General features: G+C 44.1%; 1 protein-coding gene across 11 annotated transcripts in view; it reads left to right on the plus strand.

Moving 5' to 3' along the window:
• Window positions 1–19898, plus strand: part of Ask1 (apoptotic signal-regulating kinase 1) — a 177056-nt gene that overhangs the window by 106629 nt on the left and 50529 nt on the right. For all 11 annotated transcript variants that reach the window (XM_084598099.1, XM_084598108.1, XM_084598103.1 and 8 more), the window contains 3 exons: window positions 12628–12728; window positions 15544–15612; window positions 17516–17574. In XM_084598099.1, the coding sequence (XP_084454225.1) occupies window positions 12628–12728; window positions 15544–15612; window positions 17516–17574 (229 nt within the window). The remainder of the gene's footprint in view (window positions 1–12627; window positions 12729–15543; window positions 15613–17515; window positions 17575–19898) is intronic.

The following is a 19898-nucleotide window of genomic DNA, read 5'->3' on the forward strand; positions in this document are numbered from 1 at the left end:
ACGAGCGCAACGTATATAACGTGGACGAAACCGGCGTGTTCTTCAAGTTGTTGCCAGAGCGGTCGCTGGCAGTCAAGAATGAAACCTGCCATGGAGGCAAAAAGAATAAAGACCGGGTGACGGTTGTCGTTGCCGTGAACATGGACGGCTCAGACAAAAGACGGCTCACTGTCATCGGCAAGTCTGCACGTCCGAGGTGCCTGAAAGGCGTCCGGAATTTGCAAGTTGAATATGTTTCTAACAAGAAAGCATGGATGACAGCCAAACTTTTCGAAGACTGGCTCAGAGCTTTCGACGAGGACATGGAGAGGCAGCAGAGGAAGGTCCTTTTGCTATTGGACAACTGTTCAGCACACAAAGTCTCTGTCGTGCTGAAGGCAGTTCGCTTGGTGTTTCTGCCACCAAACGCAACTTCAGCTTTGCAGCCGTTGGACAAGGGCATCATCCGTTCGCTCAAGTGCAATTACCGGAAGCGTTTGGTGATGCGGCTGGTCTTCGATATTGATCAACGCAAGTCAACAACCATAAACATCAAGACGACGCTCGAAATGTTGTATGGATCATGGAATGAGGTGACGCAGTCCACAATAAGGAACTGTTTCGCGAATGCCGGTTTTGTTTTGCCTACCGTCGAAGACGAAGTTCAGCCCGAAACCTGGTAGAGGTGGAACGAACTTGGGATCGACTGGCGCTCCCAGGCATCGCATTTGAAGATTTTGTTTCGGCCGACGAGAACTTGGCCGTGGCGCCGGAGCTGACGGATCAGGAAATTGTGGATCGTGTCGTGTTGCCTGAGGATAACAGCAGCAGCGATAGCGAAAGTGACGAAGGCGAACGGGATGAGCCACCGATAAACAGTGCGGACGCCGCAGACATGGCCAGGAGGCTGAGAGGCTATTTGGAAAAGCTCCCTATGGCCAAAACTGCTGAAATGGAAAAGGCCCTCACGTGCGTGGACGTCGTGGAAAACTTCATTCTGCGGAATGCTGTGAAAAGCCACCAGACGAAGATAACATCATTCTTCAAATAAATGAACGCAGATCTGTTTTGCCAAACGAACTTTGTCATGTTGTATTTCGACTCCCATATTCCGGTCTATTTTGTTTGAAATGCCACAAGGACACAGGTAAGGATTACTTCGTTTATAGTGGGTTCGAAGCCAAGAATAATGCATTTCAGTATATCTTGAATATTCGCGCAAGCCAAATTGTGGCTTTGCAGCCTATATTTATGTCTACTGTTACAACGAATATCGTATATAACGAACTAATTTACGGTTCCGATGCTACTTCGTTATAACGAGGTTCGACTGTACCAAAAATGGAAAGGTGCAACAGGATGGAAGATATTTATGTGGCCCTTGTATACTATACTTTGACTCACAAGAGATTTGCACCACTGCTAAAGGCAGGGGCTCCCTGGCCCATTCAAATGCGCACTGTAATAGAATAGGATAGGATAGGAAATACGTTAGTTTCTCTACGAGGGTCTTGTGCTAGTAGCGGAAGAGTTCCATCTTCCGTCTTCTCACTGGGCCGGTGCCCCTATTCCAGGGCTCCGCTGAGCTTCGCTGCTCGCTGGGCGTGCTGGATTAAACCTAGTTGGCAATCCAAATCGCCGCTGGAGAGCCGGCTCTCCCACTGTTCCGCACTCGGGTCTTTACGAAAGCTGTCGTTATTTTTACATTGCCACGTGATGTGGTATAGCGAAGGTTTGCTACCACACCATGGGCAGGTGTCTCGATATTGTGACGGGTAAATTTTGCTCAGGGTATGCAGGTTAGGGAATGTTCCTGTCTGCAGTCTTCGCCAGTACACGGCCTCTTGTTGTTTTAGATCCCGATGAGGCGGCGGATAGCGGATCCGTACCCCCTTATAGTAGTTAAGAATGTCGGAGTACGTAGGGCCGACTCGCTCGGGTAGATCGTCCGATTGGGAGGAAGCTCGGCTCGTGTACCCTCGAGCTACCTGATCGGCGCGTTCGTTCCCCGCTATGCCGGTGTGTCCTGGCACCCAGTAGATGTTGTGTTTGACTTTTGATGGGGTCGTGCTATGGAGGAGCCTGAGGGCGGCGCGACCTATGCGGCCGTTCATGTAGTTACGGCACGCTTCTCTAGAATCTGTAAGAATGGTAAGGGACGTGTTGCATCGATACCCGGCTACCACCGCAAGAGCAACGGCCAGCTCCTCCCCTTCGGTTACCGTGCATTCCCTGACTGAGGCGCTAGCTAGTTCCTTTAGGTTGGAATCAATAGCTACCGCCACGGCGCTATTATGTGAGCTTCCTGTATACGAAGCCGCGTCCGTGTATACCGTGGTGGATCTTGTAGCTAAATTTAGTTGTACATACTTCGCCCGGGCTGCTCTACGGGCCACATGGAAGTTGGGGTCCATGTTCCGGGGAAGGGAGCTAACCTTTAGCGTCTGGCGAATTGCGTCCGGTATGCTCGCAGTACGGTTCTCGATTTCCGCAGTTGCACCTAGCCCCAGTCGCCTAAGAAGCGAGCGCCCCGTAGGAGTCTGCTGGAGCCTGGCTATCTGCGTGACCAGTTGGGCTTCTTTGATCTCTTCGAAGGTGTTGTGAACGCCAAGAGCTAGCAGTTTTGCGTTAGAGGTGTTCATTGGTAGGTGCAGGGCTGTCTTGTAATAGGTAATTGTGCTCCGACGCACCCCTCGAATGGGCAAGGGCGACAGTGGGAGCACAATTGCCTATTATAGGTGGTGTGGATAGTGGTTATTCAAACAAAAGGAAGGAAAAGAGTGCTGCCGGCCCCTTCAACTGCTACCTAAAATCTGAAGCGCCCAAGCTGCAGCCAGCGGGAAAGCAAAATGATGGGGAGAGGAAAGCGAGGGGAAGTGCAGAGGGGAGCTATAACAAGAAATTACAGGGGGAGCTTTGTAAATTAGTTACAAAGTACAAAAAAAAAAAGGGAAACGCGTTTGCCTCGCTCGCGCGCAAGTGTCCAAGTGCTCTTGGTCCATGGCGCCCCGGCCTTTCACAGTACTAAAAACATTTTGTGAGACGAAGTATACATCTTTGGTGGTTTCGTCATGAACTCTGGCTGAAATCGACACCTGTATTGTCTTTCCTTTGATACCCATCTTTTGAGCTGTTATCACTTTTGAAGTTATGGCATTTATAGTAGGATATTCTTGCGAGCTCTCTGGTGCAGAACTACTTTTATCAAACGTTATTGCACATAATAAAATTGCAATAAAGTCGGTTTCAATCAACAGTAATCATTTTCTTTTTTTCTTTTTTTTAGTTCGGGCTTTTCTAACCATAGAAACTGACGTTGGTAACCTAATGAGCTGAGAAAAGGGCGATGGCCAATTTCATTTTACCTTAGAGAGGAGAGTCGGCATTGCGAAATAGGTGTGAAATACCTACCAAAAGGGTAAGCACCACGCAGCTGCCGCAATGCATTCAGGCTAAATTTTGGGGGAAATGAATTAGAGAGGGGAGGGTAGCAGACAGTTATGAGGCAACGTCGCCAGTAGAAGCGGGTTAGTTTCGCAAGCGCGTTAGACCGCTCCTTCTCGACCCTTCCCCTTTGAATCTCCTCTGCACTCTTCATTGATTAGATGTACGTCTTTGCTGCATTGCGAATCCAGTGTACTTTCTATATATTTATTTACTTATTTATTTATTCACTGCCAGCATCACCTGCTTTCATAACAAGCATAGAACGGCAATCACTCGCGCTAACCACGGTAAAATGCATAACTGGCTGCCACTGAGGGATTCTTTGGAGTCAAAGGATTCGTTTCTGTCGTTGTATGTGCAACAAAAGAATAATGCAAGACGCCGTTCGGTTACTTACTGCCCCTAGAATTTGTCCGGACATGTACTTCCTCGCGCTGCCCTGATGTGGCCATTTGGCGTGCTGAACAGCTTTCTTTCGTTTTTTTTTTTTAGAGCCCAGCTCTTTGGCGCCCGTTCCTGCGTTTCGCGTCCCCGTCTGCGTTGTCCCTCGTAACCAGCTCCGCAGCCAGGGCAGCGCACGCTCCTGCCACCATTTGCCGCAGCGTGTCCCACCCCCCCTCCTCCTACCTTTTTCCTTTGTGGTGGCGACGGTGTTTTCCGGTGTAAGGGGATCGCAGTGCATCCTAAGCCGAAACTCAGAGCCATGTTGACTTGACTCGCTAGCGGCGTCAGCGGCATCAGTCAGTCGCTGCTATCTCTTTGCTGCGCAACGCTCCTACAGGTCCATACGCTGCCTTACGCGAACTCCTGATCCACAAAGCTTCCTTCATGACAGTCAAGAACTGTTAGTGTAGTGTTTCTTGAAGAAATACATGTGAAAAATAAAATAAAAAAGTTGTCTTTGCCTCAATCTATCGAAAAGCTGGAACAGCCAATGAGATATGCTCAAATTTCGCATTAGGAAGTAACGTAATCCATTTAGACAAGTACTGGCGAATATACACCGTTTGCAAACATTGTCCCCACGAATGTGTGAAGGGTTTGTTTCATCATTGATGGGAAAAAGAAAAACAGCCCGAGGAAACAGTACGGAAAATCGAAGAACTGACAAACATGGCTGTCAATCCTCACATTCCTTCTGTAGGTAAACCCTCGTAACTGCCATAAATAAAGCGGGTACTCCAAAGCACTTTCCATGCGCCGCGACGTCAACGCCGCCGTCACGGCAGGCATCGCAAAAGGGGAATGCACCTGCATGTTCGTGGTGCTGGCTCGCTCACCCTCTCGCGCGGACTGAGAAAATTTGAAAACCGTGAAGAAAACTTCTGTGAAGAAAAGAAGCAGGGGGAGCTAAGTGGACTTCAGGACGAGAAGAACGGAGTAGGGGACAGCCGCGCGGTCCCAACCCCTCGCTAGTTTTCGACGCGTGTAGCACGCGCCAGATATCTGGCAGGGACAGATCACAGCACCAGAGCTCGCGATGCACGCAGGCGCTGCGCGCATGCGCAGACCGGCTTTGGCTGACGCGTGCGACGACGTTAGCGCGGCAGTGCATGACACATGTGTGTTTGGAGTCGGGGCTTATGTATTCCAGTAGTTCCCTTCACCCCACGCCACTTCTACCCCCAACATGACGCAATTTGGATGTACTTTGGGGAAGTGGTATGCCTTTATACTTTCTTCAATCGCCACACTGAGAGAAAAAACTTGACGAATGCTAAGCAGCACAGGCATCGGAATGTATTCATTTTCATGTTAGACAAAACATTTGCCCTGTGCATGCCCAGATTATTTTGGTCAATTTTGGTCAATCTAGTCTGAATTTACTAGCTTTTGTAGGCTTACAAAAAGCGGCTATGAGCTTTAGGCACACTGTCTCTCTGCAATGCTGTTTCTTGGGCTAGTTGGTGGAGTTTGCTCATTTTGACAAAGCGCAAAAAAGAGGCAGGGATGGTCGAGAGACATGGGACAAAGCGGTTTGCCTGTCCCTCGTGCCTGTATATTTTTAGCCCTTGCCCAAAATGACCAGTCCCTGTCCTTCTCTCTTCCTCTATTATGAGATCAATCATGGTGGCAATTCGTTGACCTCACCCCAATGTTTTGTTGTTTCAATATGCCATGCAGCGTTTCAGCAGGATTAGAGTTGAACAATGGCAGAGCTGGTTCAGGGCCACTTGTTGCACCTAACCCTTATCCTCCTGCTTTTTTTGTCCACACAAGAACTCCTTAGAATGACTTTCCAATCAGTCGGCTGAAGTATGCTCGTGAACGCTCAAGATGCAAGTTGATAGACCCTTGAAGCAATTTCTCTAAACCAAGAAGATGGCAGATGCTGCGAATATTTATGCAGTTTCTTCTGCGGCGATGCTGTTTCAAGTCATTTTGTTTTTTGAACATTGTTTCCATTCCCTCCCATTTATTTCCGATTTGATCATTGCAAAGGAGTGGAAATTTGTTTTCCTATCACTAAAAAAAAAAATAGTAGTCTGCAAGGCGTGGTCGCCATTTTTTATCTGTGCACAGCAAAAATGGGTGATGTTCGCTACACGTGGGAACGAAGCTATAGCGATAACTCGACGCGGTCAACTGTGGATTTCACCGCAAGGTCTCGACATACAGCTGTCTGCATCGAATTGACGTGGTATTGTTATCAAAAATCATTTCGAAACGGATTGAACAGGTTCAGCCCAGTTCGTGAATGTGCCTTCATGCAAGACTCGGGCTCCTATCTCCTGAGGGAAGCAACAACTGCTGCCTTGGTAGATATTGCCGCGTGTCTTCTGCGTGTTTGCTTGGAATTGCTTTCGCACTGCTAGCTGTGCTACTATGCTTATATTTCTGAATCTTTTTGAGTAAGACCACGTGGCTCCTTGATGCTAAGCAGTAAGGATTACAACTAGCGTTAGTCTTTGGTTTTATTTTCTTTTACTGCTTTGCATGTTTGTTATCGGAAATGCTTTCAGTAAAAAAAGAAAAATGCCGCTGGTGACCTTGACGTCAAAACTGCGCGCCGAATCAGACTGTCATGTGATTTCCGCTCCACACATCGTCGCATATTTCATTTCGGTGGTGTCAATCGACATTCAGCCATTCGGAGGCAAAAATTCTGAGCCTCCTCTACTTACTTTACTAAAACTAACTGACGTGTTCGAAGGTGTGAAGAAAACGATGTCCTATGTCAAAACCAAACGTGACGTTTATTTACTTTTTTTTTTTTTCGGTACAAAACCGAAATGAGGTGCAAGAAACACCCAAAAAGCTTGGAATTTCACCGCGATGACTAATCGGGGATGACCATGTGCACTCGTAAAGGGAGGCTGTCATTGTGCTAATAAATACGTTTGATTTTTTTCATTGCGGCAGTCTAAAAACAGTGGCGATGTGCGTGTGCCGCGGTGGATAACAGTACTCTCTTCTGCACAACCGCCCGATACAGACACGCGCTTCATTCCGTCAACCCACCACATGCACTAAATGTCCGCGAAAGCGTTTACGGTGCATTGCATAATAATAATAATAATAATAATAATAATATTATTATTATTATTATTAATATTATTATTATTATTATTATTATTATTATTAAAACAGACCCCTGGCCTTGAAACATGAATCCACGGCTTCGAGGCTTACTATTTTGAGCATAGCGTAGACGCACAGAGAAGTAGAGAGTGCCGGCTGCGCACGCGCATTAGCCCTACTTGGCCCCACTAATGCCACTGCGTGTGCGCCGAAGGAATCCGGTAATTCGGTTTACATGTAGGCAAGCACTTTTCTCTTGTCACAGTGAAATGCGCCCAGCTGCCCTCTCGGCGTCACTTTGTTTATGTTACGCTGTCTGCAGTCGAAACTGCTCTTTCCACGCAGCGTAGTGCGGTCAACTGTCCCACCTTTGCGAAGATGTCCATACACGCTTCGTAAGTGACCAAATACAATTAGACAGACGTACAACGGCTGTTACGTTTCATTATCGTTTCATTACGGTGATTATCGGTGATGACGTCTGGTTTTTTAATTATCTATGAGCACATATTTGTAATGTTTATAAGCATGAAAAGCACTGAACCAAAACAGTGTACATTCTCATTTCAGCTAACGCTCGACATTCGGTTCAGCAGCGTCGAATTCCTTCGTTTCTTTTTTTTTTTTTTTTTTTTCATCTGTACTCCGTATGCAACGTCGTCCTTTTGCAGTTGTATCTCTTTTAGCGGCTGCGAAGCTACATTCAAAACGGTGCTTTCCGAGAGGACAGCTGCACCTAAGCACACGTGTGCCACTGAAAGCTCTAGGGAACAGAGCACGCACCAACGGAGATGTGAAGGAGACAACCACTCGATACCGCCGGCCGAAACTATTTCTTTTGGTCTACTGTCCTATTCCTTTTTCGACCAATATTTGAGAGTCGCATGACGCACATAGCATCTAAACGGTGGATCATACGCATGGTACGCCAGCTGGCGTATCGTGATGTCACGTGCGAGCATTTTGCCAGCACACCATGCAGCATAACGTGGCGATATCCGTAGCACTCGCTGTCAAACACATAATGTCTACATTTTGCGAGAAATACCACTGGACCAACTGCGCGCACGGATGAAGAACCTCGTCCAAGCAACCTGCAATCTGTCAAGGCATGCCTTAATTTTGATAAATTTGCACTTTTGTCGCCAGCCGAAAAGCAAGCCCGATACATGTAAATTTACCGGAAGATTCTGCGCATTCTGTTTGGATTTTGCTAACCGTGTCACTTGCTATCCGAGCCTGAAGCGCCTGGCGAAATACGAATGCGTGAGGGAAAAAGTAAAGGGCCAGAAGCATATTCAGAAAAGCACAAAATAGCGCAAAGCCCCTCAGCGATCGGGCGTGAAGGTTAGCGGCTTAGCACTGCAGGCGAGCGTCCACTGTTCGCACACAATGCAGGGGTGCAAAGGGCGATGCGGTGACCATGTGTAGGTTCTTCGTGCGAGCGAATAGCCCCCGCATAAACCACAGTGTATGCGCGCAAAACGTGCACGCACATAGTGTGCGTGTCATGTCTTGTCACCTAAAAAAAACTTTCACTCCGCGGTCCTTCTTAATGAACTGTTTGTGTTTCCACTTTGAGTAGATGCGTCTCCTTGTGCTAAGAACCAAGGGTGTCTCGCACCACGTTCTCAATCGAGTGGTGCCTCCAGGTATCCATTCATTCCTTTCACTCCACTGACACTCCCTGCTTTCCTCTATATCATGAATTGTAGCCTCTGCATCAGGTGAGAGAGTTGTCGAAATTCTTCCTCTATGGGATGTTTGAAACTGGATCTGCTGCAGAAAGAAGTTGTTTGGACAGGCAATGAATTTTTGAAAAGTGTGACACTCACCTCACAAACAGCAATGCAAATAGCAACAAGTAAAACACTTCACAGCACAAAAGTAGTATAGGTGGGTTGCTGAAACCTAGAAGTCAGCAGAGCAAAACCCCTTCACCATGGCAGCCAAACCTGTTTTGAGGGCAGAAGTTGGGTGCAGCGCAGAATACTTCTATGTCCAGCCTGATGTCATGCGCAAACGTGTTGAGCAGAATTCCTTCACTATTGAGAGCCTGGAGGAGGTAGGGGCAGGGGAGGTGTTATGAATGGCACTCGCAAACGGAGGGGTTCTTAATCCCATAATTGCGACAAGAAGAAGAGGGGTGCAGGAAATGTACGTGGCCATTATTACCACAATAGACGTCTCCTGCACTGCACCTGATTTCTGCCCCCAAAACAGGTTTGGCCGCCATGGTGAAGGGGTTTTTGCACTGCAGAGAAGCTGACTTCTAGGTTTCTTGACTAGCTTCAATACTTTGAAGGAGTGTAGTCACGCGCGCCTCTCCTGGCTATTGAATGAACTCACACTTTTGCTGCTTTTACCTAGATGGCGCTAGCAGTAAAAAACCTTTAATGACCAAATACAGGTGCAAATACTAATTATCACCATGGTTTGTGCTTCTTATTTTAACTTTATTTTACAGTAATACAATATTAAAAAAAAGCCAACTCAAACAAGGCTCACGTTGTTGAGTATGACGGCCTTCTCGATTGAATGTCGTGTACGAAAAATTGATTATATTTGAAGGCTCAGTATAATCGTGCGAATTGTATAAAGCGCAATTTGCAATCATTTTTCACAAATAACGACTATTCTAGTTTCGCCATGCATGATTCCTAGGCTGTAGAATGAGCGGTTTTTCTGGTCAAGCTATGCGATGTGAGGCAGTATTACGGAAATCTTCAAAATGGAAAGGTAATTAAAAACGAACTAGCGAATAAATTTCGATAAAACTTCGTACACTCAACTATTATAATGTGCGCCCGAAGTGGTAAAAATTTTACTGCTGTGCACGTTGATAAAGCGCAGATATTCGTGCCCAAAATAGCCAAACTTTACCATGTTGAAAAGGCTGTCGATCAAATTCTGATTAAATTAAAACTAATTACGCACCATGTTTCCTAATATAAATACCCATTCTATGTGTAGGCCAAAGGAAACTGTTCTAAGTGCAGCAGTTTCTTCAGCAAATTAATCCGAAGTAGGGTATATCAACGACGCTAGCGAATTTGTCATCTGCAATACCACCTCTCACGCAGTTGATAACGTTGGCACACTAAAGCAGCGCACATCATTTGACAGAGCGTATATTAAGCTTTCGAATGATGCCTACATTGTGATGTTCGAAAAAGAACAACGCGCAGAATGCTCACGCAAACATTGCCTAAAATGGCACATTCGTGCTGCCGGAGTGGGACCCCCGCCTTAAGAAGGCACAGTATAAACTTGCTGTTGCACTTCTCATGGGACTGTGGAAAGAAAACATGCAGCCAGGAGACGTAGCAGTCGGGAAATGTCATTGAAAGTAAAAATGTCCTTGTAGGCAGTTTTTTTTTTGTTGTTGTTTTTTTGTTTGTTTTTTTACCTGTAATTAGTTCTCTGGAATTTGCAAAGCTTTGTGGCTCTTTTGATTGTTTGCATGTGCGGAGCGTCCTAAATGCTCTGTGGTGGCTCTCCGTCTACATGAATAGCTTTGTGTGGAAGGAAGGTCAAAAGTAAAACTAATTGGTGGGCTATTTTGTGCATTACTCATAAAAGGAAAGATTTGCAGCGCTAACAAATAGACAGTAACAAATAGCGCCTGTCCTGTGTGTCCATTCATGAGTGTCTGTTTGTTAGCGCTGTGAATCTTTCCTTTTATGAGGAAGATCAGAAAGAGGAAGGTAGATGGCAAAGTTGGGACGCACATTTGAGCTTCTGTGCTATTTCAACACAGAAGCAGCATTTCAACACTGTGCAATCCTCGTCTGTTGGGACCTAGAAACTTAACCTTTAAGCTGTAGGTGGCAAGAACTAGGAGGATGACAGAAAACATGCCTTGAACCCAACCTGTGCAACTATGTCTCGTAGAGGACTACTACTGGCCATCTGCTGTGGCACAGTCTCACTTTTGCCCCATTCGCTAGCATCTGCAAGAAGGTCCCTACCTGTTAGCTTGCACGGTATTGGGATGGACATTGTGTCCCGTGAGCCGTCAAACACAGTGGCGGGATGGATGTGCCATTGCTCTTCTGCATGGTCTAAACATGGGCTCTCAAAAACAACCGGCCCAGCGGGAAGCACGATTGTAAAGTGACATTTGCAACAGAGCACGTAGGAGGGCTGCCTCAGCTGATATGTAACAGCCGAGCCTGTGTTGCATAGATTTCTAATTAGGCCTTGCAAATATAATATTAATTTCCTTCAAATAATTTCAAGATGAACATTTCTAATGGTTCCTGTGCACAAGACATAATTATGACTACAATGAACATTTTCAAGACTGTTTTCCCACCACACAAGGCTGTTTGCAAAAAAAAATGCATCAGAGCTTTCACGTACGTCAATCTTTTTACATAATTGGCCAGTGGAAATTTGGGGAGCCAGCCTGCATATTCGGAGCTTACATATTTATGGGTATGGGAATATTTGTGGAACCTCTAGATGCTGGTTTCAATTGTGATGGTGCTTTTTAATGTGATGTTAATTCCTGCCTACCTAATTTAATTAATTTTTGCAATTCATGCATTTGAAGTATAATGGTGTCTTAGTGCACCTATTTGATATCAGTATAGTAAATGTCACAAAGAAGTCAGCAATATGTGATTTCCTCCATTGTGATGCACTCTGCACAATGTGAATAAAGTGTTATAAATTTTTCCTGAAAGTTTAAAAAAGATATTACTCTTTAAATTCTTTATCGGTGAAACTACACTGCTTTTTGAAATTTATATCTGATTTACAACAGCAAATTGCTATCAAAATAATATAGCTGTATTTTACAAATGCTGATGAATGTCCATACAAAATTTCATCATTATACAGCTTTGAGAGGTGAAGTAATGTCCTGCACAAGCTGTAAGGTTTCTTGAATAAAGAAACAAAGAAAAGGGAGTTTTAAAATTTCGATGAAATGAGTGAATACGATGATGCTTTTTTAAAATAAACTTGGAAAAATCCAGCTTAAGGAGCTGCAAAGTACCATGTTCCTTAGAATTCTCCTACAGTGTATGTAGGTCCCTCGCATTGATTCCGAAAAGCGTTCTCTGTGCAAGTTTTCCTCGCCATGTTGTGACGATGGGACTTGGCTGCAGCAGTTTTTTTTATCAGGCATCCTCCTTGAGACTCGCAGACTGTCACACACACTTCTTGCCAAAATTAATTCCCAAGAAGGTAGACCTTCTCCAAAACTTTCTCAAAGCCCGTGTGTCCCTGACTGAACCACAGCGCAGCGACCCGACGACACTCGTTACAGCAGCTTTGAGCCAATGGCGGCAGCATTTTCGCAAGTTGTGGTGCAGCTTTTGTGGACATAAAAAAAAAAAAAAACTTGTTTCTAATTTCTTTTTGAAAACTGCTCGAGGACTCTGAAAATGCGAAAAGAATCGTACCAGTGGGGTTCTACTGTAGTTTGGATGTGCTAAAGCATGAAATAAATGTTTGTTTTTTTTATTGGCATCAGTCTCATGGTATTTATATGTCCATAACTTGTGACTGATACAGTCGATATATATTGCATTTATTTAGTTGTTCATGCAAACTGACTGATTTCATTTCTTGCATCATATAGTCCTGGCATGGCTACTTTAGTTTTTGCGCAACTTGCCCGCCAAATGAAACTTTCAAAATGCTTCGCACTTATGTACTGCATTCCAGCTTGGCACACCACAGGCAGCCATGTTCAAAGTGGGCTGCTTCAAGATCCACCCTGAGATCCCAGCATCCTTGTCAGAGAAGGCTCAGAAGTTCATCAAAAGGTGAGGGTAAATTAAAGTGTAACCAGCTGGACAGTATCGCGGCATACAGGGCTTACAGATGTTGAAAGTGCTTTCAGCATCTTTGACATTTCTGGCATTAAGAACTAGCAGTGCGCAAATATTGAAATTTTCGAATATGAATCTAATACAAATTCGGGAAAAAAAGGTCTTTGAATATTGAATCAAATATTGAATATCTGATCCAGTGAAAAAAATTAAAATTACAAGTAGCAACCGCTGTTAGTCTTGTTCATTTCAGAATTCATATGATATTTGCAAGTAAAATTAAACTAGAATTGCACAGAAGTGTTTACCCTAATGAAAAATAAAGCATAAATTTTAGTTTTTTTTTTGTACAGGGAGGACTTATAGGCGATAGTATTCAACTGACGTCACGGGTAGCGTCATTTTGTGGTGCAGAGCGCAGCATCAGCAGTGCAAGCCAAACTAGATAATGATGAGTTGATTAGATATGCCTACAGCTTTTTGTCATGCTTCATGCACCACAAAATGGCCACCACTATGGGGTGGAAACTCCCTATATGAAAACAGGTGGAGCTGTCATATTGCTGCTGAATATAGTAAACTCTTGTTAATTCAGCCTTCAAGAGACCAGAGAGAATTTCTGAATTTACCGAAATTCCAGTTATCAAATGGGCCAGAAAAAATTGCCGAAAGCTGTTTGCATCACAATAATTTTACCTGATGAACGCGTGTATGATGTCTACATTTGAGATCAAACCGAAGTAGGAACGGCGTTTTTTCCCGTTCTTTTTTTTATGTGGTTTGCTTTGTGCACACTGTCGGAAAGGCTTTCTTCACAAAAGGGAAGGTCCCTCTTCAGTCTTCACAAAAGGACCCTGTCAAATTTTGAGGAGGCTTCGCTGCACAGCCCAGTGTTGAAGCATTGCGGCGAAGTGTGCAATATGGGAAGCTGTGATAAATTGGAAAATTTTCGTTGTGTTTTGGAAATTTTAACTTTAAAATTTTCCAATACTAATCAAATAGCAGACATATTCAAATCATATTCGGAATTGCGAATATTCACACACCTCTGTTATAAACCCGAACACAAGGCAGTGTTTCTTTGGCATCGCATCATTGCCTTGTTAACCAGCATTGCCGCTCGGTATGTGACTGCATATGAACTGACATCGGTAATGGGAAGAGATTCCGGATCTTCAGATAATTATCCCCTGACCTCAGCTAATCGTCGTCTGTTACAGTACTGTTCAGGTATCCCAGGAAAAAATGTGACAGATACAGCGCCTTTCTTTTCCTGTAAACCAATTATTATTATTATTATTATTATTATTATTATTATTATTAAAGATCCCCAGGGTGGTGAAATTACACCATGGCCCTCCACTACCCCACCTCTTTCCACTTTTACTCCCGCCTTCCTCCCTTCCCTTACGGCGCAGTGCAGGTGTCCTGGGAAAAAGTGTGACAGATACAGTGCCTCTCTTTCCTGTAAAACAATTATTATTTACCACAGTTACTAAGTAAACAGCAGTGTAGCTTTAACCTCTGTGATCTGGATCAAAACATCGGCACCAGCACAGGCATTTCACTTGCAAAATCAGGTGGCACTGGCCACACCCATATTTTATTTCAGTCTGTTCCATCTTACCAAAAGGGCACCTTTTCTGTAGAAAGTAGAAGAGCGCAAATATTTGAAATTTTGGTTATGAATAGAATATTTTGTTATGTGACTCATATTTAATTATTTAAAAATCAGTTTTCTGAATTTTTGCACACTTTGGATACAGAGCAAGCTCTCTTTAATTTGGCCTTCAAAGAACCAAGGAAAATGTTAGAATTAACTAAATGTTTTAATTATTTACTTAGCCTGAAAAAACTGGTACAAATCATATGCATCAGAGTAATTTTATCTAATAAACACCTGTATGAAGGTTGTCAGAATTTGAGATGAAACCTAAGGAAAAACCGAAGTTTTTCCCATATTTTTTTCTAGTGCCTTGCTTTGCGCACAGTGTCAGAAATGTTGAAGAAGGGCTCCGAAGTCGTAGAGGCATCCTCTACCCTCTTCGCAGTGCAGTGCACTTATATGACAAGTGGTTCTATGACATATATACTTCTATGACAAGGAGCACTTATCATTGCAGGGGATGTTTTCGTGTGTACAGCGAATGTTTACTTGCTGAGCATGCCTAGGTGCTGATTTTCCTGCGTTACACTTTGCCCTAACTGAGTGCCCTTTTACATGCTCTTTTACACCTGTATTTTTGTTCACCTGTAGCATGTAGCAGTGTTGTGCCAGCTCATTGAGTTCTAGTTAATGGTGTGCATTGATATCGTAGGCTGTCCTGCCAGGCAGTGTGCTGCACTTTTGCGCAATTCTAGGTGAAATTTGTTTGGAATTCTGGAATAACACGACGAAAAATGTTTGCTTTTTTTTTTAATTTTTCAACACTAATTAGGTATTGAATGTTCAATTCAATATTCAAGGTCACTTTTTTCTCTCCATATTCGTGATAGAGAATTTCGATGTTCACACTCCCCTAATGGAAAGTGTTTTCGTTGTGCTTGGATGTGGTATCCAGCTTGTAAAGGTCAACCGCTGGTTATCCTCTATGTTCTCTTAAGTTGCTTAGAACTGTAGTAATTTAGATTGAAACAGTCATCATGACAATAATGTGTGGTGGTCAAGTCCACTCCTGTGGGCTTTTCGTAGCCTCTTTTTTTATTGTGACTCATTTTGTCCGTATCTGCGGCTGTAGTTGTATCTTGCCAGAGCAGTTGTGGAGCTTGGGTGTGCGTCTAAGTGACCGATGCTTTGTTGCTTTTGCAGGTGTTTTGAGCCAGACCCTGCAAAGAGAGCTACGGCTGCTGAACTTCTGGAAGACCCCTTTCTCACCGAGTGAGTTGCATGTTTGCTTGTTATAGTACTGCATTGCACACTTAGAGGCAGCACTGTGGGAAGCGTAAAAGTAATGCACCCAAAAAGACAGATTACTGCACCCCGTATCACTTGTACCAGTCGAAGCCTTAGTTAGGGCTTGTTGCTGACGACAGCATGGAATTATAAATTGATGTGCTGGGCAGTGCAAATCCTGGTCAAGGCAGCCATGCATTAAATTATTTAACCTTCTGATTAGGCTGTATTTGCATGAATATAGTCCTAGTTATGGTTTCCTCGGGTCATCAGTTTCAGAACTCATCTGACATAATATTTGGAACCAAGGAGTGAAGGTAATGCTAGCAGGTAATGATGGCAGCTTTAGCTATCTTCATCACATGAGTTACTAGCCATTAGAAGAAGCGAACTTTCTGATGGCGCAGTGACTTAGTGCTCTTTAACATGTCAAAGGCTTTGCTCTACTTGACGGTGCTTCATTCGTGTCTGACGTTTTGCTTCTCGGACAATACCGGCGAATCCTTTGATTCTGTAGTGTCAGGTGCTATGTTCGTGTTTTCTGCATCCTCTGCTGCAGTTGACTTAGGCAAGTCAGGGTTGTGTTGTCATTTTTTATTCCTTTCTTCATCTTTATCACGTGCCAAACTCTCCTCAGCTTCACATTAGTGGGGTCACATTATATATACCTGTAAATTCAGTAACATTAACTGCTTTTGAATTGCTTTTTGTGTGCTGTTGGCGGCAGAGCTGATTGTGTGCCAGCCAAAGGCTGAACTTCACAAGATAAAAATTTTACTTGGTGAGGAGAGTGGGATGATAAAAAGTGATAACAGAAGTACAACATTTGAGAAGTTGCTAAAGATGGTACTTGAGCCTTAGCACCATGAGCTTTGTCTCCACTTTGTATGTATGATGGCATTCAGTTCAGATGCAGCTGTAGGTGTGCGCTAGCTTCGGCAGCATTGCAGGCTGTTCATGAAGCGGAGTGTGGTTATTTGTGGTTTCTTGCTTTTTTGTTCTCTTCCTTGCCTTGACCCGGCCGGCAAGGCATGCTTTGAAATGGTTGATAGAGCCAGTTACATGCGGTCTTTATTCATGAGTACTCAAACTTTACGGTTGAGATGTTGAGGTGTAAACTGGAACAATCCTGTTTTAAAATCTTTCATAGGCTTGACGCGCATCATTTGACATCAGATTCTTTTCACTTTCTTGTCCTCATACGTGCTTGACCCTAAGTCTTGGTAATTGATTTTGGGCTCACCGTGGAATAGAAACTCAGAGGCAAAGGAAGCTTTTTCCTCGTGTGTTGGCTTAAGAAGTTATTTTATGTGCTTTCGGAATTTCTCTTCCTGCAAGCTATTTTTAAATATACTGATTGGTCTGTTTGAAAGATAAAGAGGTTTGCCAAAGGTGAGGATTAACATGACATCTCTAAGTGCTCTAGATCCTATAACAGCCTAGGAAGCCAGCTGGCACACAAACTGCCTTGGATTTTGCTGTTTTAGGCCATTAGTTCTACTGCGTTCATTTTTTAGTTTTGTGTTATTTCGTGTTATTCCTGCACCTAGTACCCCAGGAGCTCCACGGATGGCTCCACATACTCGTGCACCATATGTTGTTCACCTCGCATTGTGCGGCAGAATTCAGACTAGCCCATTGCTGTGAAGCTTACGAAGTGCGGAAGTGAGCCAATATCATAGCAGCGGCGGCGGCTGTGCCTGAGGCTGATGGCTAACACACCTGAAACGTTCAAAGGTAGCTGAACCTAGCGCCTTTTTATTTACGAACAGCAACGTGGGCAGCTGGCAGTGCATTGCATTTTGCAGGTGTATGCTCTGTGCCATTCACTTTATTTCACTTCTGGTTGTTTATTTCACTTTTATTTTAATTTTTTTTTTTTCTGCAGCGGTGGGAGGAAAAAGAAAACAAGACCTGCTGCGCCAGACTTCAGCCGAAGCATATCAGGTAGGACACTTCCTCCGTGCTGTGCCGCAGCAGACTGTAGGCGAGCACTGGTTGCTTAGTTTGGGTAGACCTCCATTGAACTGAGCCTGATTTAGGCGAATTTTTAAATGTGACAAATGATTGCACCTTTTATGTTGCTTGTATATATGCATTCACGATTTTTGTAGTGTCATCATGTTTTTTTGCTTCAGTACTGAAAAGCTATTGTAGAACAGTAATTCAGTACTGCAGGAGGTAGGAATAGAAATAGGATTTATTCTTGCATATCTAGAACAAGCCATAGGCTAAATGCTAAGAAAATGTAATAAAATATAATGCAGATCTCAAGTTAATTTCAGGCTTATGAAATACTGCTTTTAGTGTTGAATGGACCAAAGTGGCTGGTCAAATTAACCAGAATTTTTCATTGAAGGAGTTCAGGTTAATGGGCATTCACTGTACCTGCAAGCTCAAGATGATTCTAGTAGTTGCAACTGCAGTATCTCGCCTTCTGTCAGTTCACCTCTTAGGAAAATGGTGATACACCTAGCGTTGCTGAGTTAGCGGTTTTCCCATTAATTTTAGCGGGCTTTTACAGAGGAGGGATTTTTATTATCTTTTAGATCTTGTTGGGCAAAAATGGCTTATTGAGGGAGTAGGGATTTTTAGTTTCTTTTAGATCTTTTTGGTCTTTTTTTGCCAGTTTGCAGTCATCCTGCATATTTTATTGAAACAGTTAAACCTAGATATAACGAAATTGTAAATTGTCCTCAAGTTTACGTTACATCCAGGTTATCGTTATATACAGTTTTCGTGTGAAGACCCAAAAGAACAATGCAGAGCGATAACCAGATTAAGAATTCATTATATGGGAAACCACCTTGAAAGTGTTTGCAGTAAATCAGAATTATTCGAAGTCATAGAAGTGGTGAAATGTTTCGCGATCGCTCTGAGAGTGCAATACGACTGCGGCGGCCTTGCAGCACAGGTGCCTCTTGCAGCTCGCACGAGGCACCTATGAGGGAGTGAGGAGAGGGCGTTGGAGGAGGAATCAGTCTGGGGGAGAGCGCGCGCATTCGCGTCATCGCAATGCAAAGAGGTGCGTGCGTCTTCAAGCCTGCTTCCGCTCGCCCGCACACCGTTGCCCAAGGAAACCTACTATGCGTCGCCGGCCGCCGCCACGCTCCGCTATTGCTACCGACACATGGGAGCCCCGCGAGCAACCGCGTAGCAGCGATGGACGCGCACTGCTGGTCCCGAATCTTTTTTCTTGTTCTATTATTTTTCGCTGGTTTTAAGCGTGAACTGCCGTAGTGCCATGTTCAGAAAACGAAAACAGTGGATACTGCGTTTTCCACGTAGATGCACTGTCGGCGCTGAAACGGCACATTCTATCAACTGCGGTCGCTTGTTGCTATTGTAGGCATTCCTGTCACGTCAGTTCGTGTTTTATCGTCCTGAAACTTGTGGGGTTCTGCCAAATTTCCAGTAATTCAGCACTAGCTAAGAGACAGCCGGCACTGCGAGTTCGTTACATCAAGGTCAGCTGCCGCGACATGTTTGTTACATGGAGTTTTGAAATACACGTACTTCGATGGGGGCGATGTTGGAGAATTGAAAAACTTCATAATATTGAGGAATTTGCTGCATGAGGTTTAACTGTAACAGTCTAAGTTCTTGAAAACTATTTTCGTTCATGAAAAAGAAAGTCGCTGTAAGCACATTAAAATTAGATTTCAGGGTGATGAGTACTCGAACACATTCAATGCGCCCTGATATATTTGTCATTTAATGCAATCATGTAGTTGTTATTGCTGAGCATAGTGTCTGCCACCTGTCAATTATGTACACGAACTTAGCAAAGAGTGCCTGCGATAATGGAAACTGGTAGTTCCAACTGCAACTGAATGCTCTGTACTTAGTTAGGGAGTTGTCGATGCCCCTTACGGATATCACGAGTGCGATGAAAAAACATTGTTACCATTCAACTGCGATGGAGAAAAGCCACTCTCATAAGCCGGAACAACCATGAGAGCATAGCTGCATTCCGAGAGGAAGTAAACAAATGCAGTGAAAGCTCGTTAACTCGAGCATCAATAATTCAAACTTGGTCCAGCCAAGCTTCATAGGGGTCTGTGATAAAAAAAAAAAAAGGACGTTAGTTCTCGGAAAGTCTGTTCCGCTACGGATTATTCGAATTACTTGTTGCCATTTCTGGACGGCCTGGTACCCAGCACATGGCCAAAGAAATGCCCCCGCAATAGGATGGCATAATTACAAGGCTGTGAATGTTCAAAGAGGGAACAGAAGATAAAAAAGTATAAAACTATGTAAAGCCATGCATA

The sequence above is a fragment of the Amblyomma maculatum genome, chromosome 1 (genome assembly GCF_055883805.1).
Source record: "Amblyomma maculatum isolate TAMU_Amacu chromosome 1, ASM5588380v1, whole genome shotgun sequence".
Taxonomy (NCBI): domain Eukaryota; kingdom Metazoa; phylum Arthropoda; class Arachnida; order Ixodida; family Ixodidae; genus Amblyomma; species Amblyomma maculatum.